This window comes from Falco punctatus (assembly GCF_963210335.1).
Source record: "Falco punctatus genome assembly, chromosome: 4".
Lineage (NCBI taxonomy): Eukaryota > Metazoa > Chordata > Aves > Falconiformes > Falconidae > Falco > Falco punctatus.
The window spans coordinates 106522760-106545597 of record NC_137583.1 but is presented as its reverse complement, the minus strand read 5'-3'; the positions used below and the strand labels follow the sequence as shown (position 1 = coordinate 106545597).

The window sequence follows — 22838 nt, the reverse complement described above, 5'->3', positions numbered from 1 at the left end:
GCTTTTAATTTAGATTGTGGTATTTGCTTCAGGAATTTAGAATGAAAATATCACAAAATCATGTAGCCATGGTAACTGCAAACTTGGAAGACACCAGGATAATGTTGGTCAGAGCCTTCTGATGTTTACTGCTGTGGATACTGTATAAGAACTTAATTGGAGCAAAATATATAAATAAATTGGGAACTGCAACTGCATGTAGATAACATTTTTTAATGTAGACATTTTCAGAGCTGAAAAATGGGGTTTGTTTTTATACAAATTAATTTTATTTAATCTTTCAGTGTAAATCTGCATGAGTTTTAAAGATATCACATTTCTGACAAGAATTTATTTTCTTTTAAAAAAGGAGTATGTGCCCATATCTTATCAGGAGTGGAAATAATAGGCTGAGAGAATCCACGTAGATTGAGTTAGTTAGCCATGGGATCCAACCAGAAGGTAAATCAGAGTCAAGGTTTAAGTTTGAGGCTGATTGTACCAAATGGTTTTATGAGATTTGTCACAATTATCTTATTTGCGTGCATCTAAGGGACTAGTGCCTAACAGGGCTTCTGTTTTGCCTTGTGTGGCGCTGGCAGGGGAGGGTGATCAGTCTGCGGGCTAGATAGAAAGAGGAACAGGATTGAAAAAGCAGAAGAGAATTGCATCAACAGGCACATGTGGTCAGACAGTGTGTGAAGCAGAAGCCTGTGTTCAGACACAACAGTGGAGCAGTGCTGGAGGTATAGGGTGAAAGCAGTAGGCATGCAAAAGTGAAGGTGAGGGGGTAGGGTGGTAAGAGATTATCAATAGAATTGTAGAATCTGAATGGTTTGGGTTGGAAGGGACCTTAAAGATCAGCTAGTTCCAACCTCTTTGCCATGGGCAGGGACATCCTCCACCAGACCAGGTTGCTCAAAGCCCCATGCAGCCTGGCCTTGAACACGTCCAGGGATGGGGCATCCACAACCTCTCTGGGCAACCTGTTCCACTGTCCCCCTTGCAGTAAAGAATTTCTTCCTAACATCTAATCTAAATCTACCCTCTTTCAGTTTAAAGCACTCCTTGTGCTATCAATACATGTCCTTGCAAGAAGTCCCTCTGCAGCTTTCTTGTAGGCCCCCTTTAGGTACTGGAAGGCTGCTATAAGGTCTCCCCAGGCTGAACAATCCCAACTCTCTCAGCCTGTCTTCATAGGAGAGGTGCTCCAGCCCTCTGACCTTCGTGGCCCTCCTCTGGACTCCTCCAGCAGGTCCATGTCCTTCTTATGTTGAGGGCTCCAGAGCTGAACACAGTAATCCAGGTGGGGTCTTGCAAGAGCTGAGTAGAGGGGAAGAACCGCTTCCTTCAACCTGCTGGCCATGCTTGTAATGCAGCCCAGCACACGGTTGGCTTTCTGGGCTGCAAAAGCACGTTGCCACTCATCGCTGAGCTCCACTTGGACATCGAGCCATTGACTGCAACTCTGCATGCAGCCATCCAGCCAGTTCCTTACCCACCAAGTGGTCCATCCATCAAAGCCGTCTCGCCAATTTAGAGACAAGGATGTAACGTGGGACAGTGTCAAATGCTTTGTACAAATCCAGGCAGATGGCATCGGTTGCTTTTCCCTTATCCACCAATGCTATAACCCCATTGTAGAAGGCCACCAGATTTTTCAGGCACAATTTGCCCTTAGTAAAGCCATGTTGGCTGTCACCAATCACCTCCTTATTTTCCATGTGCCTTAGCATAATTTCCAGGATGATCTGCTCCATGATCTTGCTGGGCACAGAGGTGAAACTAGACTGGCCTGTAGTTCCCTGTGTCTTCTTTTTTTTCCGCTTTTAACAACCAATGGAAACTTCACTGGACTGCCACAGCTTCTCATATATGATCAATAGTGGCTTAGTGACTTCGTCCACCAGTTCCCTCAGGACTTGCGGATGCATCTCGTTTGCTTTGGAAGACTGAGCAAAGCAGGCTTTCTGAGGGTGGTTGCCCATTGATTTGCCACTGAACTTTTGTTAGCATGAAATGCTTCTGCCTGACCTAGGTGTGGACATTATAGCTGAAATAACTGAAAAGCAAGCTGTATTTAAATCTTTGGAGGTGAGAGGGGAGATGTGCAGGTGATACGACTGCTTGTTCCAAGCCTGTTGAAATTTAAAAGAATTCGGTCTCTCCCTATTGCTGCCATGTGAAGTTCACCTTTGTGTTTGACACAAGCAAAATTACTTTCTGCTTTGCAGACTGACACACTTTGCTTCTGTTAAGCTCACAGGTAAGTGGGGAAGGACTAAAAGTCTGTAAACAGGTCAGGGCTGGCTTAAAATACATGGGTGTTTGTTAACAAAACAGAGGAATCTCTGCTAAAACACTGTAAATATCTGGGAAAAAGGCACCTTGTAATATATAGGTTACTTAAGGGCCTTTCCTAAAGTCAGTAGGATAGTCTAGGTTTTATCTTGAGCTTTAATTCACTTGAACTCTGACCTTTTACTGTCTAATTTTAACTGAAATTGAATTATCTAACTTGAAATAAGAACCCTTTTTTTTTCTAATGAAGATGAGAATTGAGAGACTTCACCATTTCCTTCCTCTCTACCTCAAGTACAAAGATGGTATTTTAGATATATATGTGCTGTGTTTCAGAACAGAACATAGTAAGTCAAAATATCAGTTTGATATTTTCTGCTGTTACTCCTGCTTTAGTTTTAGGTAACTTTTTAATGACATTGCTCATTTCAGAGACATTACTTACATCCCTTATTCTGCTTTCCTAAGCATGTGGCATGATCTGCGTAGCTTGCAAGATCATTAAAAATGATGTTTTTCCAGCTTAAATGGAGAAAAATTAGCAGTGAGGTAACTTCAGATTTTTTTTTTTTTTTTTTTGTGATAATCATGTTTGTTATTAAGGATTTGTTCATTGCTTGTGTTTTATGAGAGCTGCTGAAACAGAAAAGAGATTGTAGTTCTTGTCCCGATCTGAAACAAATGTATCAAACACAGCTTTAAGAATGAAGCTTGCACAGGCTGAAGGTTGTTAGAGCATATTCAAAGATGACACATTCAAACATACCTCTTGTAGAAAACTTTTGACCCACAAATTGCCCAAAGACATTGAAGTCACTTCATGTATGCTTTAACAATCAGCTCAGAGATTAAGTGTCCCTCTTGCCTGGTTTACAGCTGTAATTTGTAAAATTGTTGCACTTCATACTGCAGGAAATTATTAAAGTCCTCCTTATCTCAAGGCATTTGGAACACAAATTCAGCACTAAAGAAAAGCATTAGTTTTGGTGCTGTGGAGTTGTCTGGAGTCTTCAAAGCTTTACAATACTGATGCTTGTGTAGAATTTCAGATTGCTCTGTCATTGGTAGGTAGAAGCTAGTGCACAACAAGATTCACAATTTCTAACATATTAAATAACCCACAGGTACACTACAGAACAGATTATTGTACAGTTTTTGATGTTTACCTACTCTCTGTTGCCTCAATTTGCTTACCACTATAGTTGCTCAAAGTCTTAATGATAAGAAAACATTTTTAAAAAAGCAAAACAAAATAAATAATAATATGTTAATCTTCCACTTTTTAAACAGCAGTCCCCAAAAGACTGTGGAACATGTAATTCCTAAAAATAATGAAATCTCTCAGGGGAAATAGTTGTTTCTAAGTTTATGTCAAAGATTTTGTTGTGCTTTTAGAAGTTTCTTCCCTCAGGAGTTCTGGTTTAGTTTTGGTTGGTTCGGTTTTTTTTTTTTTTTCTTTTCTTTACAGCTTTCTCAGTAAGTGCTATGGCACAGCAGTTAAGCTGTAAGTAAGGTCGCTCAGATGAAGAAACTGTTTACACCCAAGTATAGCTCAGAAAGCTGTCAAGAAATAAAAGATGGAACATACTCCACTACCTCCCTCTGGATTTTTATCTAATGAGTTGGATGCAGAATGAAGCACTTAACATTTTCTATTCAATTTTATATACATGTTATCTGGGGCTGTTGTCCTAAATTGCTTTGATAAGAATGCAGACAGGAGTACAGAAAAACCTCTAATCTCTTCAATCTTGAACAGTGACTTCCATATGCATATTGATAAGCCTTTGGTGTACTGGATGACTTAGGGGAATTTAAAGCAAACATTTATCTCTTTTTCTGTTAAAAGTTTTTGTAGTTTCACAAATGCTAATGTGCAATAAGTAAGCAAATCCTTTTTCTAACTTTGATAACTATACACTGGAGGTTTCTAGAGACAAATGACAATGAGAAGTTTCAAAACACTAGGGATATAAATATCCTTAGCTTGCTTTCTTACCTATATCAAGCAAATCTGCATGAAGTAGTTATGTATGTGGTGGTGCCACCATACTGATCTGCAAACATGAATAGTAACTTGCTCACCCTACTAAGCACCAGTGGAGCTGAACTGACCTCCTTGCTCATTATGAACCATATGAAACCATGCTAGTTTCACCTCTTAATTTTATTACTGAACATTTCAGAATAATTTTGTAGATTTAAGGATGCAGGGCCAGCTAAGACTACTTGGTGATCTAATCTAAAATTAAAATTTTAATATCTCAGATTTTACTTACATGTTCTGTTCAGCCTGAGGATTTTGTTGAATGAAGACAATAGTTCTTGAAGTGTGAAGCAATTATAACCTTCAAGATCTCAATCCATGGAACCAGATAGCCTTAGATATGTGTCTAGGTCACTTTGTGTTAAGGCTCTACACTAAATCTTGAAAAATTTGTGGAGGAAAAAACTGCTTTCTGGCTTCTTTCGTATGGCTAACAGGCTTGAAGATAAGATCTTAACCCAGTCTTAGTGTAGCCTACCTAAAGAACACGTAGAGAGATATGCAAATAAATATTTTTTTTCCCCTAAAGCTATGAAATGAAGGGAAAACCAATAACTCTGTACCACAAAGGACAATCATGATAGCCAAACCTGCCTTTCTTCTGCCTAACACATCTACATATATATATTCACCTCAGGTACAGAAGTTATGTGAGTCCACAGATGCAAGTGTTGTGTGCTTGAACGTAACTTAGGTATCTTTAGGATGACATTGTGTTATAAAGTACAAGAGTGTTTAACATGAACCCAGATGATGCAAGTTCATGACCTCATTTGCTAAGCCACGTTTCATTTCCAAAATGGATTTGCCTAAAGTCAATGTCTGCCCAGCATAGCCTATTTTGCCTAAGTAGCCTACCAGTGGATGAAAACAAGTAAAAGTCAGTTCTCCTGTTAGTATTCTGGAGCTGAGTAAACCAAGAAAGCTGAATTTATAACATGTAAAGTGAAGTCCAGCTAATTTTTTGTAATTCTTCTCTTTGTCTTTTCATTTGCCTTGAGATGTGAGTTCTAGAAATGTATCGCTATAGCTGTTCCACCAAAGGCACAAACTGTGTCCTATTCACAGGTGATACTCTTGGGTTTGCTCTGTCTTTGTACTAAGCCCATGCTGACACTCTGCTGTGAGAAATCTCTTTCAGTGTCATTGTTTACCAAGCCAGAATCTCCCCTTCTACAGATGTCTTTTTCCTTCTTGAGTCTTAGATGCGGTTTGCCTATCAGATAGAGATATTTGACCCATTTTATGTTTGGATTTGGATTGGCCACAGTCATCCATCTTCTTTGTTAGAAACTACCATACCATTGTGAAAGGAATCAGCCAGGGTGAATCCTCTAGAAACAGTGGTGTTTGTAAACAAACGCATAGTAATATTTTGAAGCTGAGCAGACCACCAGGTTTGGCTTTTGTTTTATGTGTCCACATATTCTGGTTAATGTGAACCTTCAGATTATGATGATACCAGATGAAATAATTTGACTACATCTAAGTATTCTGCAACAATCAACTAGTTTCATAGCTGTATTAAAACCCAGTAATTTTCTTAGCAAAAGACAGTATTGATTTCATACCTTTCATAAACTTAGAGCATTACTTACTTTAACATGTTATTATAGACATTTAACATATATGCTAGAATGATCTGCTTTTCTTGTGATTAGCATATCTATTGTTTTCTGGATCACGACTTCTAGTGGACACACCCCCACCCCCAAATTACTAAAATTATCATGCCAAATTCCACTTCCTTGGCATTTCTCCAACTTTCTGAGATTTTTATGAGAAGTTAATACTGGTGATTCAGAACGTGGCTTTCAGTAAGTTCCATTTAGAATATTAGGTGGAACTTTGTCTTCAAATATCTCCTTGAAATGTCTAATGCCTCCTTTGTTACATGGTAAGTTTCTATTGCTTTCTATTTCTATGGCTACAGCATCATTAAGAGACAAGTGGACTATAATATTCTATACAAGTATTCAGTTTTGTTAATAATTTAAACTTAATTAGGTTTTTATTCTTACTATCAAACTTGTAATTTTGATAGTCACTGATCTTTTCAACATCAGTTAAATTTTCTGTGTTATTTTGTATCTTACAATTTTGTGAGGGTTTTTTGTTTGGTTGTTTTGATTTTTTAAAGAAGGCTTTTTTTTTTTTTTTTCCTTACTTAATGTCCTGAATATTAATTCACACTTAAAATTTGTTCCAAACCTGCACGTTGATAAAGCACTTGGGGTCTTCCAAAAAGTTTCTTTTACACTTCTAAGTGCACATCTTAGATAATGTCATATTTTCACGGTGTCAATGTATGACAAGATCATGTTTTTCAGATCAAAACAGTAACTGATTTTTAGTCAAAAATAACTTCCTCAGCCCCCCCTTAAAATATACTGCAACACTAATTTATCCAAATTGCCACAGAACATCTAATTCCATGTTGAGTAGGTTTTTTTTAGAAAATTTTAGACAGTTTTATTGCTAAGTTTATAGAACAACTCATATATATCTGAAACTCAAGGCAACCATGATGCTATGTTTAGTATCCTACATAATATGACTAGATGTTTTTCAGTAACTGCCTCTCATTTTGTGGACATAAGTTGTCCTTGCAAAAAAGCATACATTAATTGTTTGTGCCTGTTTCACTATCAAAGTAGAACAGCCATAAAAGGGAAAGGATTAAATATAGCTGAAAAATAATTTCTACTCTCCACATTGCAAAACTTGAAAATAGTACACATAATAACAATATGGAGCTATTAACGTTTCTTTGCTATAAAATTTTAAATGTATGCAATGGAATTACCCTTTTTAAAGAGTTAACAATATGTATATGAAAAATATGCATCTGGAAGTGAAATTGATTAAATGTGCATTTGTTTTACTACATGTTAAATGAAAGTCTAATTAATATTTTATAGAAGCTGATCTACCATATAAGTGCTTCTCTGATTATGTTACAAATGCTTTAAGAAAAACTCTAGGGAGATGAAACTTTGAAACCTGGTTGGAGTTTTTTCAGTTAAGAGGAAAAAATATCAAGTATATATAACGAAACATGACCGTTTTATAGAAGCTATGAACTTCATTAGATCCTTTTGTGGTTCAGAGCATCATCTAACATAACATAAATTCACAAAATGGGTATCTCAATGCAAATCTGAGTAGAACTAATTGAGATGGTAACACTGACAATTTTGTAAAACATTATGCCAATGTTTGGCAGTGCTTTAGGCAAACATTCTTAGACCTTGTGCCCCAGAAATATAGAACTCTTTAGCTCCAGTTCTTCATAGCTTCCATCATCACAATGTGCAAGGAGCACATTACAGCAGACATGGAGGAAAGCATCTCTACATGTACACCAAAAGGAAAGTAAGTTTGATATTGCTGTTATTAAGATGGAAATGCTGTCATGGATAGTGAGTGACCACAACAGGTCTCCTGCTCAAACCTGGATACGTTAGTAATTCATCTGAGTGTCAGCTACTCTATTATGTTTAAAATGAAGAGTAAGCAACTGGGTAAAGTTAACAGGTGCATGGATTTAATTTTCAAACTCCTTTGCAAGAACAATAGCATGAACTCTGTTGTACGACTCCAAGAGTCATTTCTTCATGGATTGTGCGGCTGCTCTATTTGGGTATGTATGTTCATAAGGCATGAAAAAGATGTTGTTATAAAATATTAGATCTGCCTGGTCCAAATGTAGATGGTGCTAGCCCTAAGAATTTGAGTCCTGTAGGTACCACTCTCCAATGCTATCCTGGTATAGTGACAGTCAAACAATTTGCATTTGTAATGTTCTTTTAGTACCAAAAGATTCTAAAGTAAAATTCTGGAAATAAAAAATTGCTTTAATATAGACTAGTGGCAATCCATGCCCTTTCAATGAGGCAGCATTTTCCATTGAGCTTTTATAATGTGTCAGATTGTTTTATATCAAGTTGATTTACTCATTAAGATGAACATGGTGAGATGCTTTTTCTCTTGCTCTGCTTTACAATGCTCTTCTTTACTGTAAGTCTATGTAATGGATGTCCTTTATTATGCTATCAACATTGTTGAAAAGGTGCCATTTCCAAAGTTTTTTTTAAATTCAGAAGTAACAGCACACCAGAAAAAAAACAAACAAAAAAACCAAAAAAACCAAAAACTGCAATAAAAAAGAGACAAAACATGGGAAAAGGTGAAAAACATTGTCCTTAATAAAAGGCAAAGTTCAGGAAAGGGCAAAAATACCTAACAAAATAGAACCTAAAAAAATTTGGCTTATTTAAAGAGAGCTGCATAAATGTGCACTTATTCCATTTTCAGTGTACATGTTCTCTATAAACATAAGGTTTCGATTTTCAAAATTTTGATTTTCAACTAAGTCATGGGGGGGAAAAATCTTTCAATGCTCATTTTTGCATTTTGCTGTCTAGGGGGTTGTACAAAAGCTTGCAAATGGGACAAAGCTCACCTGCTACTCTTTATGGCTCTAGTGGCAGCAATGCTTTTTGTGTCATATTCTGGAAAATCTATCCTTCAGCTTCACTTTCTGAGAGAAATCTGTTCACACATGCTGGTCTTTGCAGACATTTCTCATACAGAGAATGAAAAAAAAAGATCAAAAGTATATCAGAAATTAAGCATTCATTCTCATGAGTGAATAGTAGGAAAAAAGAGGTTTTAGGCCCCTAGAAAAGCAAGAGCAGAAGAATCTGTTACTTCTGCTAGTAATCCTACTGCTGCTCACTTTATTTCTAACTTGATTTGCATTAGAACCAAGTTACAATACTAGTACGGTTTAATGTTCATTATGTTTTAATTATAAAGAGATAAAATTTGAAGTATGCTTAATTCTTAGGGCTTCATAGCTTGCTTTTTTCCCAGGAATGTGCTGAACTGGAGCAGGTTTACACAGCACACAAGCAACTAGCTGTGAGGAAAGGAAGTATTTGCATCCAAAGAGAAAACACACCCTTTTAATAGATTGAAACTATGAAATATATATATTCTGTGTTTGTTTCCATTTGCAAGGCAGACATCATCTTCCTATAACTTCATCCTGCTAGCGTGAACAAGAGCCTGAATTTCATTTATAGGTTTCCATTGGCATATATAGCTTCCATTTGGCATTTCTATCTCCCCTTCCACAGAAGCTGTAAGAAACAGCTGTTTGGATAGCAAACACTTCCCAAACATCTGCACGCTCTGTGCTGCGGATGGTGCAGAGCCAGCTGCTGCAACCTTCCTAGAAAAGCAGCGTGCAGAGGAGGCAGCTGAAGGTGCATATTCTTGTGCTCATCATGTAGCAGACAGAAAGGTGCTGCCATTTCTGCCGTAGACAAAGGCAGAGGGCACAGGGAATCCACTTCCCTCCTTGTAACACTTAATAATAGACTACCTAGATTACAAATAACACAGCTGACAAGTCTATTACACACTGGACTAGCATCTAGAAAGCTGCCTTTCATAACTTGGATATTAAAGAAAGTCCACTGGCTTTCATGCTGCCACATCATCACCCTGCAGTTGTTATTTTTTAATGAGAAAAAGACAATCACACTCTGAATGTCTTCCTAGCACTTGGGATCACTTATTTCTCTTTTATGAGATGGTCTTCAACATGAGGCATTACAATTTGCAAGGCAGCAGGCTAATTATCTTGCTGTAAAACACCAGCCTTGATGGATGACTGCACTCATTTCCGACATTGTAGAAGTTACACAAGTAGTTTTCACTAATGTTAGTAGAAACTGGGTGCGTAGCTCCAGGACAGATTATAGTCTTTGTCTTGTAGGACATGAAAATAATTGAGACTCTCTTGTCAAGACCTGAGCTTTTCTTGGGACGTTAACATGTTTTGGCAAGACGTGTCAAAATTATATATCATATTGAAATACATTCATCCTGGAATGTTACATAGGAACATACAAAATGCACCAGCCACCAAGCAATTCATACCACTTTCGTGATCTCCACCATAGCTCAAATTCTTTTTTTTTTTTTTTAAGTGAGTTCAGCAGTTTTCTTTGATAAACAAACAGTTATTCATCTGGGAAAAAAATGACATTTGTTCCCTATACCGACAGTTATCACTAAAAGACTGCTTCAGTTACACATTTTAAATATTTAATGATTTTTTCATCTGAAAAGAAACATAAATAATTTTTATGCACAGCTATCCTACTGTAGTTTTTCATTGAATTTATTTTAAAGAGCAATGTGTGGGGGTTGGGTTTTTTCTCAGTCTCCCTTTGAAATCTGTGATTTTAAAATGTTTAAAATGGTCTTTTAACTCCTTACAAAGAACAGCTTAGTGCATCGATTACATTAACTCTATGTATGTGGATCTCTTACCACTATATTTTATTTCTTTCTGTATTAGATTCTTCATCTGGGTTTTGCCATATATAAGAAAAAAAGTCAGTCTTACGGTGGATTCCTGAGGTTATTCCCAGGAATCAAGAGATCGCTGTCTCTGATTCTGTTTGTTCTCTGTCAAGCAGATATTATTTTAAATTTCCGAACAACATATGTCAGCAAGTCTGGCCAAGTTATATTTGAAGCAAGATCTATTTGTATCCACTACGTGACTACCTGGTTTATCATTGATTTAATTGCTGCACTTCCTTTTGATCTTCTTTATGCTTTCAACGTCACTGTGGTAAGTACTAGCCTGTCTTTTTTAATTGTTCTTTGTTCAAAAGGGGTTTGGGGTTTTTTTGGTTTTTTGTTTTGTTTTGTTTTGTTTTTTTCCAGATGTGAAGACTAAAACTGAATGAACTAAAATATTGTGATGTCTTTTTCAGCTTTGTAGCATGTTTTCACATTTGATGCGGAAGGAAGGAATACAATGTAAATGTACATGATAACTAGACATGCTGGGTGTCAAAGTGACCATTCATCACCATGAAAGACATATATCTACCATTTTTTTGATTCAATTATCCTTACTTTGTAAACATTGCACCTACATTAGATTCATTTTTACTTACTGTGCTAAATACAATGCCTTATGGCTTTTGCTCTCTTAATGCTGCATAAATTCAGTCCTTAGTTTTTCAAGACTCATAAATTGTTACTGTGATAAAGTAAATGATTGTTATGGTCAGTATAGTCATCATTCTTTATCTAGCCAGGAATCTTTTTTCTTTTTACCTCTGGGCATTCTAGAGCATGATAACTAATTTTTGTGTGTTCTAACATCTATTATTACAATTGGCATTAACTTTGGCATTGGTTTCAATTCATCTTTTTTAGGAATATAATGACAAAATGCTTAAGATGCTTTGAAAAATGTGTGGGTCTAACATCTGGTCATCTCACAATTATGATGGGTTACATCTGTATTGGTTTACTTATGCTAAAACAAAGGCTTTTCTTCTGATAGCCCTATTAGATTTATTAGAGTAAGAATCTACTAAGTAAAGATACAATAAACAAACAAACCTCCCAAAACTCCAAACACCTCTTCCCCTCTGAATCAGAAAGTTTAACTTTTGAAAAAAATGTTGACAGAGATTTGTCAGTTTTGTGGATTTTTCACATAAGAGACAGGTTTTTAAGCTGTCCGCTTTCTAATTCTCAGAATTTTGATCTTTTTATGAACAGATGCACTCAATCTCATTAATTTGAGATACAGAGAAGTACATAGATGATATGATAAACACATATCAGAAAAAAATATAGACAAACACTAGTCAGCAAGCCTCCCATGTAAGGTATCGTGTTTGATTTTATCATTTAGTTCCATTTCCTTCAATGATCTTCCTCTTCTCCATTTGTTACATTAAGAACCATCAATCTGATGTCAGTGCAGTAGATTTTAAAACCAGTTAATTGTTCCACATGCTTCAATCACTAGTTGTTGGTTTTTTTTGTAACTGGAGGGTAATCTATTTAAATACATTACTAACTCAGTTTACCCCCTACACTAAAACCAAACAGCCAGCATAACTGTGTTGGTTTAATTTCCACTAAGAATTTTTCATTGAATGAACCAGGTCTGATCTCTTCCTTTAAGGAGAAAATTAAAAAAAAACAAAATTAATCTTTTCCAATTAAAAAAAAAAAAGAGAAAATACTGATGTGCTTTCCATACTGAATTCTGCAAAATAAAGTATTTTCCAATAATTATATTTACAGTTTAAAAAGTCACAGTATTAAAAATGCTACTTCAATATGATTAATACACACCTCCTGTCTGTTTTAATTTTTTCCTTAATAAGATTACTAATATGGTGACTAAGAGCATCCAGTGACATCAAAATGTCCCTCTATTAGTAGTGGATGCTTAATGAGATAATAAATGATAGATTATGTCCTAACACTAAGCCTAAAGCAGTAAATGGTACATAGCCATGTTGATCTCTAAATTAACATTGATCAACAGGCATAGCTCCTTTAATTCTCCAAGAGTTAAATGTCTTGTTAAACTTTTTGCAAGATCAAATCTTTTTCCTTTATTTGCTTTGGCCCTAGCTACTTTGGTAGCTAGCTGCTATATGGTAAAGGCCACCACATAGTGAAGAGCCAAGGGCCAACCCTCTCTTCAGTCTGGTAACTGAGAGAAAATCCAGAATTTGGGAGTCTGCACCCTGCATTTAGCCCGGAAAACACTCTCGTTTTGTTCTAGGTATGATTCCTCGATGGGAACACAGTGCCTTATTGTATCATATTTCCTGTCATGGCAAGATTTGGCAACTGTTAATATAATCCTCAAGATAACAATAGCTATCAACTGTTTCAAGAGCGGGGGGAGGTATTAATCACATTCCACTGTTTTCAGACTTTATGATTTAATAAGCCATTTCCTCATGTCTGTTCTCAGATTTTCACTCCATCGACTCTCAGATGTTGCCTCAACAGAACGGTGAGAAGGGGCATCAGGGAGCATCACTCCTTTGCTGTTCAGGCCCCAGCACAAAGGCCAAACCTTTAGGGATGCTCTAAATTCTGCAAGCTATAGGTATAGTGCCATACATACCTATGTATGTATGGCACACAAATGTCATCCTCCAGTTGGAGATTTGTGGAGATAGAGTGCGTGAAAAAGCTGTGGAATCTTTCACTATCCTTGGAGATATTTCAAAAGAAAAAAAAAAGTGAAACTGTATAAGTTGGCTCTACTGCCTTTAAACCTCGCAGGGATTCTGCCCTGCCACTAAATGGGTGACTCTTTGGAGGTCTGAGACCTCCGGTACATTCCTGCCTAACCTCAGTGTCTGCTCAGACCCCAACCTTTTCCATCCTTCTATTCATCTGACACAAAGGATCCCTTAATCTGTAGAAATGTGGTGTGACATGCTGCCAAAGTAAAAACCAGGCCATTAAGCACTAGTTATAATGATTAAATTTGCTCCTCTCTGAGTAACTATTGGTTACAGAGCAAAAGTATCATTTTTGGAGGAAAACCAGCTAACCAACAGATAGAAAGAATTAAAGATCTCTGCCACTAGTAATTTCTTAAAATGTATCATGTTTTCTTATTAATTCCTTTTTGTCATAGGAGGTGATTCTTCCAAGCAGAGAATTTCATCACTAGTGTGTAGCAACTTTATTTCTCAGTACTTCTCAGCACTATGCCATGATTGAGTTTGTGTTAGTTTTAGATAAAAGTCTGTCTCTGTCATTTTGACAGAAAAAGGTTAACCCAGCTAGTCTAAAACGATTAACCAAATGAAACATTTAGATGGTTTTATATCCGTGGGCAAAGCAAATTCCACAGTCACAAGTATGAGTGCTGACTCCTCATTTTGTTTTTCTAAATTTGTGACAGAAAAGAAAGCTGCCTGATGGCATTTCAGATCTCCCAATGACAGATTGGACACAATACAAGAGTGTTTGGCATGACTAATGAGAAAATTCAGTGCAATTATATATGATTAATTACATCTATGTTCAAATTTAAGCAGAAATTATTTTGAAATGAGGCAGTCTTTGGAGACTTTAAACAAGTCTCCGTGTAAAAAAAGAATATTATATCTGATTTGCTAGTTTTATGTCTGTCAGTGTTCTGTAACTTAATAAAAATGGTCAGAATTTAGTGACAAGTGATAACTGGCAGGGCGCAATTGTTATTGTAACAGCCATTTTGACATGTCTTATTTTAAGAATCCAACAAAAAAGTGCTTTCACCTAAGTTATCAATAATTGGTTCTGATGTGGTAGAACACAGGCACCCATGTAAAGATGAAAGCACCGATGTGAAGGCCATGGCACCTATGCAATCATTATATATACAATCATTTTATATATGTTTATATATTACTACAACACCTTGAAGAGTCAGTCATGAAGAGGGACCCCTTTATGTTAAGAGTGCAACAGAACCATGTTTGGTTCAAACAAATTGATGAGAGAGAAGGAAAAGAGACTTTGGGAAATGCCACAGAAAAGGAGGCAGTTGGTATAGTGGCATGGCATTCAATTAGAATAATTAATAGTTATATGATTGTATTAACACAAATATGACAATTCCTTCAAACATTTTACAGCCTTCTGGCCCAGACTTACAGATATTCCTGTGCTTAAGGCCACAGACGTAACTAATTTCACTGACTTACTGTAGATGACATAAGATGGATAAAAGAAATGCGAGAAGAGAAGACCTTGTACTTGTTTGTGTGCTCTAATGTCAAATGTTATTCCTGACAGCATTGAACTTCAAAGTATTTAAAATAAGTGTCATGTTTTCGTTGATTCTCTTTTTTCCCCAGCTATGTACATGAGGAAAAATGTAAAGGTTCTCGGGGGCGGGGGGGGGGAGGAAAAGAAATAATGGGCAGGAAATACCAGTTGAAGAAGCCTGTAGGAGAATTACTTACGCACTATCGAAACTGTAGTAGCAAAAAAAAAAAATAAAAGCTTGCAGATTTTGTTACTTTTTTTTTTTACAGGTTTTGCACCTACTTAATTCCTGAGACTGGAATAAAATCAATGAATTCTTAAGTCTTCATGAATAAATCTAGAACACCTCACATTACAGAATTTACCAGTCAATCTGGACCTAGCTGTTAGTGAATGCACACCTATAAAATTAAGGCTTCAAATTACTAGTTTTGGTAACAGAAACAGAAATCTTAGCTTCAGGTTATTCTGGATTAGCAAAAGCAAAAGGATGTTTATCAGGCTGTGCTTTATACTTTATTTTGTGCTTTAGACTTTATTTTCAGAGATCTCATTGCTGTGTTCTGGGAAGGGTGTGGGAAGACGTGTCAAATTTGATGTTATTTTTCTAGCTGATGCATGTATCCTGTATCAGCTACGTAGCTAGTAGGTTTAATCCTAATGCCTCATTAATGAAGTGGGAAGAAAAAGCTTACTGTTAATGAAAATTACGCCTATTTGATCTTAAAAAAAAAAAAAAAAATAAAGTATTTGGGATCCTAATCTGCATATTCTTTGCTGACTCTACCCAACAGCTGAAACATGAGCCAAGTATACTCCATGCAAAATTGGGAGCTGTGAACACTCTGGTGTGGATGTAGGTTGGAGGATGCTCTGGAGGGGATGGGGTCATCCAGAGACTGCTCACTTTGTGCATTGTTGCATCTCCTTTGAGGCCAGAGCCCATATACTTCATAAACTGATGTACACTTAGGGTGATGAGCAGATTAGGCGGTACTTTTGCCACATACACTTGAAAGGCAGTAATATTTTAGGTAAGGAAGTTAAGTAGTATTAGGAGTCTTAATACAAGCATTTTCAGACTCTAAACTTACTGCTTTAGAGAGCAGTAAAATATCCCAGGCCCCTGAGCACAGGTTTAAAGCCGAGGAGCAAATCTGAGTCTTCACTTATTTCTCTGCTTCCTTGTTCTGAAAACTATCTGCTATATGTTGCTTCCTCTCCCAGTCTGAACTGAATTATTAAGCTGATGTCATCTCATACATAATTGAGGCAGGCCTACTGTTTGGATGTTAGCAGAAAATTAAAATCTTTGCGTGCTTGAAGATGTTTATTTTGTGCTTTTGTGTTGGATTCAAGTGAATAAGGGTCAGTTTGACAATTATGTTTCTCTTGTAGAGCAGGGTAGGATCTATTTTTGCACAAACACAAATTTTTAAGTTAAATCCAAAAGAAGACTTGGCTTGAAGAGAAAGACAAAACGAAAGATCTCCCAGTATTTCAAGTTTGTTTGGTTTAAATCAGAAACAGTAAATATGTACGTACACATAAAATGTAAATACTTTTTTTGTATATATAAACTTGTTTTCTATTCTCTGCTGTCTTGAGATTTACTCTAAGCATAATATGCATCTGTGTAACTGAATGATGGGAAAAAAAATATAGAGCTTTAGGAGATAGTCCTCTTTCATTGAAACAAGAGAACGGTGTGATGGAAGTCAACTGCTGACAAGTTGTTTTCTCTCCCCGTTCTCCCAGGTTTCCCTTGTCCACCTCCTAAAGACTGTGCGGTTGCTACGCCTCTTGCGTCTCCTTCAGAAGTTGGATCGTTACTCCCAGCACAGTACAATTGTTCTCACGCTTCTCATGTCCATGTTTGCCTTGCTTGCTCACTGGATGGCCTGCATTTGGTACGTCATAGGGAAAAGGGAGATGGAACAGAACAACCCCCTTACCTGGGACATAGGTAAGTTCTTCTTTCCACCATATCCATAGATATGTAATATGTTTTTATATGCATACGTATGTGACTATATCAAAACGTATGTATAAATCACTCAGTATTTCCTTTGTTGCTTAATCTTGTACAATTATTTAGTGCTGTTTGTAGAGAAAAGGAAGAGACTGGTGTTCTCAATTTCAGGTCAATCTGAAAAAAAGGATTAAAATGAAATAAAATGAGAAAAGTAGAAAACAAGGAGATTTTCAAGAGTGATTCAGTGTTTGGGAAATGGAGGTTCTCAGTAGGGGAGGGCTAGACAATCTGTGTAGAAGGGTAGATGGGAAAGTTCATCCTGTTTTTGCAAATTAGGCAAATTCTTCAAGAGAGGAATTCCCTTGAGTGTGCTGGTTATTCCTTAATATACATTGAAACAGATAGGCCCTGAAGTGCCTTCAATTTAAAAACTCCCTTTGGAAATATTGTTTAGCTGATTTGCAGGCGTTGCTCTTTTGCGCAGCAGAAGAGGTGTTTATCAGTGGAGAGATGGTTTTGGAACGCTCAGTTTTGATTCAGTATTTAGTTTCTACCCCACTCTTCTTTGTGATTTCATTGAGTGTTCCAGATTGACTCTTAGATTTTAAGCTTTTCCCTTTTTGTTTAAGGTTTATTATTATTGTGAAGGGTCGTAGCCATGTGTGATGGTACAAAGGGGAAACAATATACCTTGTATAGGAGCCTGGCATTACCGGGTATTTGCACGCTGTTGAAGGTGTGTTACCCACTAGTGCAACAGCTGATACTCCACATCTTCCCACGTAGGTCATTCTGGCTTTACTGTAGAGGTGCCTTTCTTTTGCTGTATTTCTCCAATGCCATATCAATATCAAGCATCCCTTTTTTCTCCCTTTTCTTTCTGGTTCCTTGTGTTCTGTCTTTTTAGTTCTAGTTGTATTTACCTTTAGCCTAAATCTATTACATTTTCACTGAAGCAGGAGAGGAAACAAGGCCAGCAATAAAGTTAACTGGAAGGAGGAAGCCCTGCTAGTCGTCTTTATGCTGTTAGATACTAAAGACGCAATAAAAATGCATATGAATAATTTAGAGTATGTAAAATATCTGTGAGATTAAAAGAGCACATGTGTGTGTCTTTCATAAACAAAGAGTATCTGATGGTGAGACAGTTCCCCAACAGAAAAAATATTTGTTGGGAGGAATAATGCAAACACCTGTGACCAAAGGCTCGAGATGTGCACTCAAACTGCAGTACGCAGTTTCTTATCTCTTTTAATTTCTTCCTCCTCTCTTAACCACATTATCATCTATCTAAATACCATCTAATAATAATTAGTCTGAAGGAAAAATGCCAAGTATGTTAAAGGTGCCTGAACACAGATGAGGAGAGGTTGCTAGGTCAGGAAGGGAAAAAGAAGAAAGTAAGTCCAATAAATACATATCTCAAGTTTGTCCATAGGTTACTGAAAGCTTTGTGGAGCCTTTTTTTCCCTCTTTTTGGTTATTTATTTCTCCTCCCCTTTGTAAACCCGGTCTGTGACCTGCTGCTGAACTCCTCATGGAGCACAAAGCTCTCAAAGAAAAGACTGCAGCTGTAGGGGAGAATATACAAAGAAAGCCCACTGCTCGCAAATTGGTCAAATACTGCTAACGGAAAAACAAATCCTGATAAAAATAATAATAAAAAGAAGGGTGTCTCTGGTGGGAAGTAGCTATGAAGACACACTGTCACCTTATGCAGGCCACAAATGATAGCTGATTTCAAAGCATTCATTGTAGTCCCAATGATGAGGATGGGCTGCATCCTTGCTCCCTAGGTGGGGCTGCTGGCTGTGCTCCCCATGCAGCCTGTCCCTTTCCCCTGAGCTGAGACCACATTCAGTTTTGTACTCTCTTGGGCAATGGCAGTAATAAGCTAATGTCCCAACCACCTCATTAGAACCAATCCCAGTTTAACTGGGAGCCATTTCACAGAAGTTCCATTTGCATCCCAGTGAAGAGCGTTGTATCTGGGTTATGATGCTCTGACCATCTTCTAGTGGGCTTCCTAGGCAGGAACTGCTCCTAAACAGCCTCTTACCGGTGGCTCATCTCAATCTGTGAGACTCAGTGACCTTCCCTGGACAGCTGAAGGCAACGCACTTCACCACTGGACAGGCCAAAGCACTTCTTATTGGCGTGTACTTAGACTTTAGCCTTCTACCTGGCCAAAGGGCTTTGCTGTTGAGCTTACAACTTGAATTTATTTTAGTTTTTTTCAAAAAGTGTGGTTTTGCACTTTCGCCTGGAAAGCTGTTCTACCACCTTCATGGATAGTCTTTAAAATATTTAGGTGTTATAAATGTATCATAAAATTATACTGCAATGACTCGTGCAAAGCCCCTACAGATATTAGTTCTGTATCTGTCAGAACACTTATATCTAAAGTTCTGTCTAGCACTAAGTTAAATATTGGAGATTTTTTTGGGTCTTTTATTTATTTTTTAAAAGGAAACATTTTTTAAATGTTAAAGTATTAGAAATTGATTTAAAAAAAAAAAAAAGAAGAGCTCAGAAACCTTCAGATACCTGGCATGAAGCCATAATTTTGCAAAGACCACTTCAGCGCTGATAAAATTTCTGTACAATCTTGTGTGTTGCATATATGTGCAGAAAATTAGGATTATGTACTTTCTTCAATCAGCACAAATTCTGTTGCTCTCAAACTACTTGCTGGTGAGACACCATGAAGTCCTGGCCCCTCTGTGTGCTATAGTTTTTGCTAGTCTGGTGGGTGATACACAGCTGATTATCTGTAGCTAGACTTTCTTTTCACCTTAACAAAACTTTAAATTGCCAGTCTGCTATGCCTCACAGCATCCATGTAAGCAATATATTGCGGGGAAAACAGTAGGTGTGATTTAGGGTGTGAGTGATTACGCAAAGTAAAATGAGATCTGGAGATCATAATAAATCACAAACAAATAATGCACACAGAGAAATCTTGCTTGGGGTATAATAAACGTAGTGTTATTTTAAGACACTGAGGATATTCTTTTCTTCTATATGAAGGTCTCAACTGGAAATTTTTTGTGCCATTTTGGAGAGCATGTAAAAGAGATTTCTTACTGCAGGGAAAGCAATAGAATATGATTGTTAGTTTTGTATTGAAGGGATTTAGTTTTTAAACTTTTAATTTTATCACACTAATACCAAACCTGAAGACTCAGGTTTCCATCAACACATCCTATACAAAGTTAATTCCAGGCATTAGGAGGCTTTCTAATTGGCAGCATTAAAAAATACCATGTAAAAACTAGAATTCCTATACTTTTTTATTAAAAGGAATGTGTTTTCCCCCCTGGAAAGTATGCTTTTTATTCTTCACTGGAGAGTCTTGGGTGTTGCCCACCTGAAAAACTGGGACCCTAAGTATGGATGCTGCAATACATACCATAGCTGAAATACACTGATGGGTTTGTTCTAAGAAAGGAAAACCATGACTGGAATGAAAAGATTTCTTTGCTTTTTATGTGTGCTTCTATTTTGGGGGAAGAGGCAGAGGAGAGGAAAAAAGCTTTCTGCAACATCCTTCCTCCATTTAGTGCTTCCTCAAAAAGCCTGCAGCACAGATTTCAAGACTGAGGTTTTGCTAACACTTAAAGCAAACATTTTAAAGCTGCAGTACTGTTATCATCATACTTTGGACCTTGCTGTGCCATCAGACATGCATCATAGCCCAGATCTCACAACATTGACTTTAGTGGGAGTAGCATTTGTTTCTGTGTATCTATTTCTCTGGCTAATTTAAACAAATTAGGTGCTTAATTTGCATTTGGATTGGGGCGATGGGAGTGATAAAGTTCTCCCTAGGAAATACCCAGAACCAAGAAATGTATTTGCTTTGTTCTTGCTGGCCCTAATTGTAAGCCTTTATTTCATTTTTTTTTCCTTTATTCAGGCAACATTCTCATTGCAAATAATTTTAAAACATGGTTACATTCACAAAGTTAGCCATGTGGTTGCACAATGAGAAAGATGCAGTCTTTGGGAATGTTATTCATGAACTGTCGTGATGTGGTGGCATTGAGACGTATACCAGTGTAATGTGATGTTAAAATCTGGATCTCTTGCTTAGCTCTCTTGCTTAGCTCTGGTATTGCTATTTTAAGTGATTACATGAGGTATTTGGAAGATATGCAGTATGGGCATTGTTTTCAGGTGCTAGAAAACTTTACCTCAGCAAGTTCTCCCATCTCAGGAGACCATTTTTCCACATGCAGCAGCTTGACTCTGACATCTGATAAACCCTGACTCCTGCACTGGTCAGTCCCACCGGGCTGAGGCAGTAGTACATACCTTGTCCTGCTTTTCCCTTCTAGCTTCTTCAGATCCCTCTCGATTACATTCCACCTTTTTCCCCTCATTTGCTCTCATTGGTGAAACCGATGTTTCCCTCAGACACAGCATGATTTTCAGCAGCTTGTAAAAATAAGATTAACTTTCTGTTAGCTGACATGGAGTAGAGGCTAGGTTGTGCTGAGGTTCCTGGCTGATCCTACCACTCTAATTCCACTGACTTAAATACTTTGGGTCTCGTTTCCTTAGGTTTAGCTGGTATCAGATTTAGGTATAGGTTCTTTATTTGCTGTCTGCTGTTTTGAATTAGTATATATGGAGCTATTCCCCTCCAAGTTCTTATCAAATACGTGAAATGACTTTTTGGTCTGTCTCTATGGGAAACAGATAATATTGAAAATGTTTCCTGTTGCTAAATGCATTCATTCCGTGAAAACCATATGAGCTGTTGAAATTCAGCTGTCTTGAGTGTAGTAAGGAGATTAGGAGAAGGCCAAAAGTCAGGATGCTGGTTCCCTTAGATAATCAAAGCTGTCAGGTATAATTTCTGTAATTGTCACAAAAAAAATAATCCTTCCTGTCCACCAGAAATTCAGCTGCAACTCTTTATTAGTCCACCTACCATAACACTTACAACATTCTGACTATGGAGGAGTTGTTGTCAAAGCAAAATTTAAAATAAATAAATAATAACCTGTACTTTTATAGAAGATAAAGTGTACGAGTTTACTTTGGGAGACACTTTAAAATCAGGTCTATAAAGGGTATTCTTCAGCTATTTAAATCTTTATTTCAATAAAACACCTATACTAATTTCCAGTTTTTTCTCATTTTCTATTAGTTTTGTAATTTACAGCACTTCTGAAAACAAGAATTCAGTCATGACTGAACCACTATACTTTCACCTATACTCTGCGATATAAAACCTCCTCCCCACACTTGATCAGACCCTGGCAGTCAGAGCCTTTAAAGGGCCTTGGATGCCTGACTCCTGGCAAAGGATTTATACCCTGAATTAGTTCTCGGGGCAGTGGGTGGCAGATTTAGCTGCAGAATGAAGTGCACAGCACCTGGGTGGAACCAGTAAGAAATGCTGAAAATAAGATTGTGCCTTCAGGCCCTCTCACTTGGCTTTTATATGCTTCATGATGGGCCACAGGGAAGTTATAAGCTGTTTTCACAGGTGCTGAAGGATGTATATGTACCACGTAATAGAATTTAACATAAAAATCCCTCAAATAGTGTTGATCCAAACGGGTAAGTTTAACTGCTTCTTGAAAGTTTACATGTGTTTGCTCAGAGTTGCAACTGTGCTGGAAAGGATGGCCCCTTTCTGCAGCAGTTTGCGCACATCTCTCATTCTGCACAAGCAGCTTGGGGTTGTCTCCATCGAGAGCACAGATATGAAGGACATTGTTCTGGTGAAAAACAAACCAGAAGTCATTGATTTCTTCTCACCACAGAAGGAGAGAGAGGCATTGTTACTGAATTTTGCTCGTCTTCAGCATGGGGTTTGGGCACCGGAACTTGTGTCTAAGGTATGGAAGATATAGGTACAATGCAAATCTCCTTAAGAGAGCACCATATCATAGTGTATGA

The 22838-nt window shown here is 37.3% G+C and overlaps 1 protein-coding gene across 2 annotated transcripts in view; it reads left to right on the top strand.

Annotated features, from left to right (window-relative positions):
- The window catches only part of KCNH8 (potassium voltage-gated channel subfamily H member 8), a 200870-nt gene that overhangs the window by 109853 nt on the left and 68179 nt on the right, over window positions 1–22838 (top strand). Inside the window, exons 6-8 of one of the 2 annotated variants that reach the window (XM_080384928.1) lie at window positions 10825–10982; window positions 13149–13190; window positions 16706–16913. In XM_080384928.1, coding sequence (XP_080241054.1) covers window positions 10825–10982; window positions 13149–13190; window positions 16706–16913 — 408 coding nt within the window. The remainder of the gene's footprint in view (window positions 1–10824; window positions 10983–13148; window positions 13191–16705; window positions 16914–22838) is intronic. The other variant, XM_080384929.1, reaches the window with a different exon arrangement.